Consider the following 9,207-nt stretch of genomic DNA (forward strand, 5'->3'; position numbering starts at 1 on the left):
TACAGAATCGGAGTAGGCATTTTGGGCGATAAGTGCTTGATAAGTAGCTTATGAACGCTTCCTGCATAAGCCCCATAGTGTTTTGCTTTCTTCATTGTTTTACCTTTAGAGTGGTTGTGAGGTGTGCAACATTTGCTTTAAATGTTTCTATAATGATATTCCCTAATGTGAGAGCTGTTCCTGGTGTTTTAATTATTTCACAAACCTCCCAAATATTGAAAGTGGTTAAAGAGCTACGTTTGGTTAAAAAGCCATAGTAGCCATACTACAACTCAACACATTATTGCTTTCAAATCAGGTATATATAGCCAAATGTATACAACAAAAGACAGAAATGCCCAATGCTACATTGAATGTGACAAATTTGTAGAGAAGGATCCAAATTGGAAGTCACGGGGCACAGCCAGGTACTGGTGAAAAATTGCAGTGGGAGCCACAACCAAAAATTTAATTAAAAAGTATTTATTGAGTGGTTAACACATGGGTAAGAGAGAAGCAGGTTAGAGACACCCCTCTAACGCGTTTCGTGCTGCAAAAGCACTTTGTCAAAGAGAGTGACAAAAATACATAGTAAAATACTTCAATATTCAACTGACTGAGGTCAATCTCCCTCCAGCAGAGGTATATCAGAATTTTCACAGGTAGCGTTAGGACCTGCTTATTGGCTTGCAGGGTTATAGCGCTTTGGCCAAAGGGTTTAACTAAATGACCCTTACTCACGAGAATATTGAATTATTTTACTATGTATTTTTATCACATTGGATGTCGTATTGGGCATTTCTGTCTTTTGTTGCTTAACTTTGAATAGAAATGGAATATTCTGTTTTTAGCAGTTGCTGTATGACCTTGAATGATAAGAGTTACAAATGATGTTGAATATCTGAGTTCCACAGCTGGCCTCTGAAACGCAGAGTTGAAACGTGTTGCTGGATGTGCATGGGAACCCTGTCACTAGTACTACCCATGCTATATTTGTTGTGCATATGGGAAGTTGCTTAGCTTTTACTGTGTTCAGTTTGCTACCTTTTATGGACACTTCATTAAATGTAATGTAATAATCCCTGGCCTTTGATTACCTGGGAAAGGATTAGCTAGTAAATTACACAATTACATTTTTACGGATTGGGAAACGTCTCAAGTACTGTACATCCCTTGTTTTTTCATTTTTATTTAATACATCTAAAATTAAAACTATTGTACATAGTGATATGATTCTCATTCTGAATGTCATACACGTTGCTCACTCTTACAAAAAACGCAGGCCAGAAACGCATACATTTATGGTGTGTACAAAACCCCTCCACCATGGAAGATGCAGCTCAGAACAGAAATGCATGCGCATTATGAGCAGGGTGACCAGATTTTCAAAAGTAGAAAATAGGACACATTCAAATATGATTTATAAAACAAATGACATCACTTAAAAATAAATATTATAATTGTATTCGTCTAATCACGTCCTGACATGCTGAATTATGGATTTATTTCGGTTTTCTAACATAACACACACTCTCAAGAGTTGCAAAATTACGGTGTGGTTAATATTAATATATTTTTGTTTAATTAGCGTTTACAAATATATTTCAAATGTTCACTCCTTGATATGATCAATAACAGAAGAACAAGCCATGTAATTCTCCCTTAAACAAATGTAATCATACGTAAAGCAAACATTTGCCAGGTTTCATTTCTTTAGAAATGAAGAAGAATGATATTTTCTTCAATCAAGTGTTTGCCCCCAGCGCAGCGGCCCATGTTACGCACACAACTTCTGTTCAGCGCATAGCGCAATTTTGCTATTTTTCGAGCACTGTGAACTTTCTTGAAAATGTTGCGAAAAACATGAATTTTACAGAACATTGGACAAAAATGTCTTGAAGCAGTTTTGAGGACAAGTGTTTCTAAATATTTTTTTTAAACCTTTAACATTTTCATGCCTTTTTATGTTGTTACTGCTAACCCAGTATAGGACATTTGGTTGCGGCTGTTTCGCCATGACCAAATGACCACCGGCGCTTTGCCGTGACTCACCCTGCCGCCAGGACCTGGTCGCCGCCAGCCGCTTCACCTAATAAGCTAAGAGCCTAAACCCCTAACCCCCTTACCCTAAAAACCCCTAACCTAAACCCTTACCCTAAAACACCCTAACCTAAGCCCTTACCCTAAAAAAACCCTAACCTAAGCCCTTACGCTAAAACCCCCTTACCCTAAAACCCCCTAACCTAAGCCCTTGCCCTAAATAACCCCTACCCTAAGCCTTTACCCTAAATAACCCCAAACCTATGTCCTTACACTGAAACCCCCTAACCGAAGCACTTACCCTAAAACCCCATACTTTAACCCCTAAAACTTACCTTATCGTAGAAGCGTCCGGCGGCAGAGATTCCAGGAACGGATCTGCTGCAACAGGGGGTTGGGGGGGGCTGGAGGGGAGGGGGGTTCCATCTGTGGCGGAATGCTGTTGGTCATTGGGTCACGGTGGAACGCCTGCAACCAAATGTCCTATTCCGTTCTAACCATTCTTCAAAAGCTAGAAGCAAGGAGAGCAGGGAGCACAGCTGGAAGAAAAAGAACTGGAGGCCAAAAATAAAAAATAAGAAAAGATTTATTGAGGCATCATGCCTAGTTAAAAAAGAAACCTCTAACGCGTTTCTCGCCGGTGACGCTTTATCAGAACCTCCAGTTCTCTTTTTCTTCCAGCTGTGCTCCCTGCTCTCCTTGCTTCTGTCTACGTACCATAGAGGACGCACGCTTTTTACCAGATCAGTGGATCGTATCTACAGATGGTTTCGTGAGTACGCCAGCCATTCACTACTTCATTGCCGCTTTTCTCTATCACCAAAAGACTCCCTGTCAGCGTGAGATTTCCGGGGTTCCCCTGGGGGGATTCTGGGTTTGCAGTGTTCTAGTTGTCCTTGTTCTAGGTGATTGCCAGTTCGGCTCCTTGCTTTGCGGCTGTAGTTCATTCATGGTTATAGTGGTGCGACACTCTGGTACTCTTGGGGTTAATTATGGACATTTAAGTGGATTTAGCTTGGTCGCATAGGTTTGCAGCGCTTTCCATTGAGGTGATTCCTCTCTCATGCTATTCTTCAAAAGCTACATGTTCCTTTTTGCTCTGTTCTTTGGTTGAAAAGTAATTATGAGGCCTTCATTAGTCAACAAGATCAACATAACTAGCTGACAAGGTTGAAGGGAGTATTTCCAGGGAAATGCCAAACATTTATTTTTTCACAAGATTTAGATTGTAAGCTCTTTGTGACAGGGACTATGTTTCCTAATGGACTGCCCCTTTAAAAATACTTATAAATGTCTGACCTTTAGAAAATAAAATGATACAATTAAATATATAATAGTAATATCCCTCAGCTATATAAAGGAGGTTTAAAATAAACTGTTTAGTACAGTGTTTCCCAACTCCAGTCCTCTGGGAACCCCAACAGGTCAGGTCTGAAGGATATCCCTGCTCCAGCACAGGTGGCTCAGTCAAAATGACTGAGCCGCTGATTGAGCCACCTGTGGTGGAGCAGGGATATCCTTAAGACCTGACCTGTTGGGGTTCCCTGAGGACTGGGGTTGGGAAACACTGGTTTAGTAACTAAGAAAAGCCAAATAGTTTGGTTTCTATATCAAACAAGAACAGTACTTTTATTGGTTGTTAAAGATTGTTTTCACAATATATTAATTATTGCTACTAATTCTACTCTATTCCCCAAATACCTTACCGCAAATCAAATGTATCACAGTAACCTTGTCTTAATTAAGATTTAGGAAAATAGTTTTGAAAAGCATTATCCCGGTGGCTTAGCTGGCAAAAGGGACAAAGATCACTATATATATATATAATTTTTTATTTTTTCTCTTAATATATATATATTTTATATATATATACTCTGTCAATGTAAAAAATAGATGTGTTTCATAAGTGTCGCATGTGATTTTCAAAATGTTAGATACTTATGACATGAAACTAAAATGCTTTCAGCCAAATTCAATTGTGTCCTTTCCTTTGTTTCTGTGTTCCAGTTGCAGGTTGAACTTGATCAGGAGTACCAAGACAAATTCAAACGGCTCCCAATGGAAATCCAGGAGTTTGTACAAGAGGCAATGAAAGGGAAATTCAGTGATGATGGAGAGCACAGTTCTGCCTCCTGCACCTTGACTCCTGACAGTGCAAAGTCACAACATTCAGGGAATCACAAAAGTCAGGACCATGAAGATGAAGGAGAAGAGGAAAATCCAGAAAAAGTATTTGATACTTCGCTCTAACTGGCAGTAATAGGCCACGGTATTTTTGGAGGATGTCAGGGCATGCTGTTTACACGTTGCCTGTTACCTATTTTCTGCAGTGTGCAAGGAAGGCTGCCTTTGGCTAGCTTTTAATGCAGGAAGCTTACAGTGCTATCCGAGGGCACATTTCCAATGGGAGCAGTTTTGTATAACATACCACCATGTAAAACTCTCCATTTAAGTATTGAATTATATTATTGCTGAGCCTTGGTACAGTTATTGTGCAACAATTAACATGCATACTGTTTAATGCTTCTCTGGCGTTTCCTTGGTAAAAAAAAAGAAGTAACTTCCAGGCCATACGCACTGTTAAGAACGTGTGATACAGAACATTACATTGTGTAATGATGGCCACACACACATTTTGCATTGAAGTACCAATTCAGTGAGTTCTAAGCTAGTGTATACATTGCAGAAATGCAAAACAATAATTGACATGAAGTGTTTGTTTTATAACTGCACCTAAACAGCTGTATGATCGTTTTATGTTTGTACTGAAATATTAAATTCTTTGCTTTGCAAGCACTGGTTGCTTGCTGTTTTGATATTATATGTATGTGTAACATAACTGCTGCTGCGAATGTCTTTAAAAACTGTGGTTATTGGACACTTTGATCAAAAAAAATGTCATCGGTGTCACAGGAAATATTTGTCGACGTGTGTATCTATGGGAGGCATATCACACACCGTACACACGAGAGTGGCGAATATTAAATATGTTTATTGCTTGGGGACTGGCCAACAAAAGAATAGAGAAGAAAAAGGGCTTCAGGAATGCATGAATAAACCATGGATCTAACAGCTATGTTAGGTTCTGCTGATCAATAATAAACAATTGTAACAAACAAAAACAAATTATGTGGCATTAGTGTTGTAATGTACATTGAAGTAGTCTTCAGATATAAGTTTGATATATATTTATAGATAGATTGATTGCAGGATCTAAAATCTTGATTTCTAAGTATTATATTTCATGTTTAATTTCCTGGAAATTGTAAAGAAAGCAAAAAAGAAATGAAGAAAATGTGGGAAAATGTTGTTGGAGATGTAGGTCTATCGTCGGTTATATTTGAGAGAGCTCTTGCAAGAATAATTGTTCATCAAAATGATCATTATTGCAAGAATAGCATACATTTTTTTCATACTCATAACAAGCTAAGTTAAGTACTAAATCATGTAATTAAAAAAAACACAATTAGAGTATGTTTAAGCAGGAAACACATGTATGAACCATTTAACCCCATAATTAGCTTGAGTATCAGAGAATTGTTTTAAAAAAGAGAAAATATAGAGTGAATTTATCAGAATTGCATTGCATCTTTAACTTAAACTGCATGTGTCAGCTTAATGTATTGAATAGTGGTATGTCACCATTATTGGTCCATTACATACATTATTTATACATTATTTATATATTTTAAATTTTATTGCAGAAGAGAACATCATGAGATATAGATGAAAATTTTATTAGTTTAAAAAAAATTGTAGTTTCCCTTAGGAGAAATGACCATATAAGCAATACACGGTATCAAGTTATTATTCATCGGAAATCATGGTGTGGAACTGCACCTACTACTATTACAAAACAATCCGTGATACTTCTAGGGGGCTATTTATCAAAGTCTACTGTTTTCATTACAGGGGAAAAACTGGGGCAAGAAACACCCCCATAAAGAAAAAAACAACCATGTACTAAGAAAAGAAAATGGCGCACATTGCGCAATTTCTGTGTTGCACCGTTTAGCGTCTATGTATCAAGGTGTTTGCTCCAGTTTTTGCGCCATGTGCGCCAGCTTGTGATCTGGGGAGTATCACTGGGAGGAGTTAGAGAGACGTTACGTGCCACACAGATTATAAAGAGATGGATCAAATTGTGCATCTCTGGCGTCACTTTCTTCTTTCAATCTGCATAAAAAACTGTGCCAGATCTGAGGTTGCATTAACTTTCTTACATACAAATCTGCGCCAGATGTTAGAATCTGGAGCAACACGTTTGGTCCATATGGCACAATTTGGAGCAAAAAGTGGCGCAGTGCATGAAAACAAGCTCTTCTGTGCGTCGATACATTGCCCCGCTGAAAGCAATGAGATTTACATTGTTATACAGTACTGCAGTTCAGTTTTCTGCTCCAGTTTTGCCTTGGTGCGCAGCTTGGGAAACTATATACACTCCTAGTTGTCATGGAAAAAAAAGAGTTGCTTAATTGATCTTCTGAATTAAAACTAATTTTAGTTGTGGCTCACAAGGCATACGTGGTTTTGTTAAGCATTCTACTTGTACACTGTACTTGCATTCATAGTCACTGAACAAAGGGCCTCATTTATACTGTACATGCAAAAGAGCTGTGCAATTGCTACAACACATTTTGTCACGTATCAACATATACCTTATTCCATATATGTATTTGCGCATCATACGAAGAGGAAAATGCAGGTATGTGCATATGGTATACAAAATGATGAGCATCCTTTTCAAAGTGGGGTGTTATATCAGATGCATCTATGCAGCAATTCATATGTCAGGATAATTTCATAATAACCTAGAGAAGACAAGGTAGACAAATTAGCTGTAGAAATGTTAACGCATGTTAATCATTGGGGCAGTATTATACCAAGAGATGTAAAGTAGGAGCAGTCTAATTTTGCTGCTCTTATGCAATGAATCCACATGCACTTTGTGGTAAGAGAATCATTTGTAACATGTACAGTGATATCATATAGTTTCAGATGCAGAACAAACAGCAAGTAGAAATAAGGCACAGTCAAAATTGTTGTGAAATGCAACTGCCCATTTGTGCAGGATATAAATGAGGCCTAATTTCCGACATATATTGTAAGTTTAATGAAACAAGGTCTAACTAAATTAATTAAAAAAATTTCCAATGAAGCAGAAATGTAGGTCATCTCATGGTTATTTAATGTCTTCATATTAATACAAATACCAATGCATCAGTTCTTTCTGCTAAATAAAAAATCATATTAGTTGATAAATGTATACTGGCTGTACTCATTTGAAAATGCAGTTGTACTGGTCATTTACTGTATATACATTTTATACTGTATCTATGAAGTGACACCTTTTGTTGGGTTGTAACGTAGCGTGTAATACATCTTGCATTGTTTTGACTCTAACTACAGATATCAGTAAAACAAAATCTTAATATTACTTGAACTAGATTTTAAACAATTAAAAGAAAAAAGGGTATTTCTGATGTGCTAGTCTTGTGCCTTTTATGTGTTTGCCTTGTTATGTGTTGAATGTGTGAAATTCTTTATAGTGGATGCCGTATTTCTGTTATATACAATGAAGCCTATACAATGAGTATTCTAGATTGTATACTTTGGATATCTGTACACTACTGAGAATAGCTTTGTTTTCACAGTTAAAACAGAATTGAAAAAGCTCTCAACAAATGCCGGACATTTTGAATTTAATGCTTTCCATGTTTTGTTAATTAAAACTCACACTTAAAGGGACATTGTCTAAAACTCTGCAACATTAATGTTATAGTTGAACATGGTATGAATATTGTCAGTGATTTATTGGACTTTGTGATTTATATGTTAAAGGCATAGGAAAGGTATATGTATAACTGGATTGTTTAATTCAAGTTGGTTTATGGTTTGAAACTTCTTTTTTTGGGGTAAAAATTCTATGCAATTTTGTGGCATGACGTTTCTTCCAACTGTAACTTTATGTGCTTTCATGACGGATCCAAAGGACAAATAAAAAGTTCTTAACACAAACTGAAACTCCAATTTATTTGAAGCTACCAAATCAAACAAGGCTAACATAGAATAACTATAACATATTTATTACAGAACAGAAATATTGGTAAAGGTGAGAATAAATGTGATCCCTGAAGGAACTCAAATACTACTATTTCAGAAAGTTTCTTACCTATTTACATACAGTATGGTTGTGGGAAATGATGGACCGACTTATTATTGCTGCAAATTGTTTTCTGCAATGACATTTTATACTGGTTGTTTAAGGTAAATGCCAGTCCAATTAAAATCAAATTAAAGTTCTGAAACAGATTTGCAATGTTTATTTTTTTTCTCACAAAACTATGTTTTATTATAGAAAAGAATGGAAGCAACTCCAATATTGGGTGCGTTGATGACGTTTTCATGTCTGCACTATTAGTGGAGGCTCTCCCTTTCCAGAAAATGTTTCCTATATAAAATGATCAAATATATTCAGTTTTGAGTGATTCACGTGAAAGTAACTTACAAAGTGTAGGCAGTTTATGTACTGTACCAATTATGTCTAAGAAGAACTATCTCAGCTGTGCAACTGAATATATCTTAAACATTCAGCCCCACGTTCCAACATATACTAAAACAGCAATAAGATAAAAGCCATCTGTGACATAGTGAATCCTCTACCATTTTAATAATTCATTCATAATCTACGATCAATGTATTAACATTTGCAAATGTAAAATGTAAGTCTGAAAGTCTAACTGGAAAATGTTCTCTGAGACATGCAGTCTATTACAGAACATATACTGTATTTCATGCTGCCAGGACGAGACCGTGACATTATCGTGCCTCGGGAAGATTGAAAATGTGGCACCCGTCCTCCTGCAGCATTGCGATCATACTTCTGCAACGTCACGGTGTCTTTGACTGTGTTACAATAATTTCTAGCCAAATGTTATGGCCCAAAGTCGCCATAAACTAACAATAATCACAATTTATGGGCAGAGTTGAAACTGGCAAACTGCCCTGGACTTCCATAACAAAATATTGTCCATTGAGATATATATATATATATATAAAATATGTATATGTGTGTGTGTGTGTGTATATGATACCGTTCCGAAGTCAGGTAATAAGAGACAGCACTCAAGAGAAGTTTGGTAACACAGGTATATTCAGTGAATAAGGGGTTACATCAAAGACCAACGT

The 9,207-nt window shown here is 36.8% G+C and overlaps 1 protein-coding gene across 2 annotated transcripts in view; it reads left to right on the top strand.

Moving 5' to 3' along the window:
* PLCB1 (phospholipase C beta 1) overlaps window positions 1-8,037 on the top strand; it is an 810,170-nt gene extending 802,133 nt beyond the window's left edge. Inside the window, exon 32 of one of the 2 annotated variants that reach the window (XM_075596018.1) lies at window positions 4,027-8,037. In XM_075596018.1, the coding sequence (XP_075452133.1) occupies window positions 4,027-4,269 (243 nt within the window). In that variant the 3' untranslated portion in view covers window positions 4,270-8,037. The remainder of the gene's footprint in view (window positions 1-4,026) is intronic. The other variant, XM_075596020.1, reaches the window with a different exon arrangement.
* Window positions 8,038-9,207: the final 1,170 nt, after the last annotated feature.

The sequence above is a fragment of the Ascaphus truei genome, chromosome 4 (assembly GCF_040206685.1).
Source record: "Ascaphus truei isolate aAscTru1 chromosome 4, aAscTru1.hap1, whole genome shotgun sequence".
Taxonomy (NCBI): Eukaryota; Metazoa; Chordata; class Amphibia; order Anura; family Ascaphidae; genus Ascaphus; species Ascaphus truei.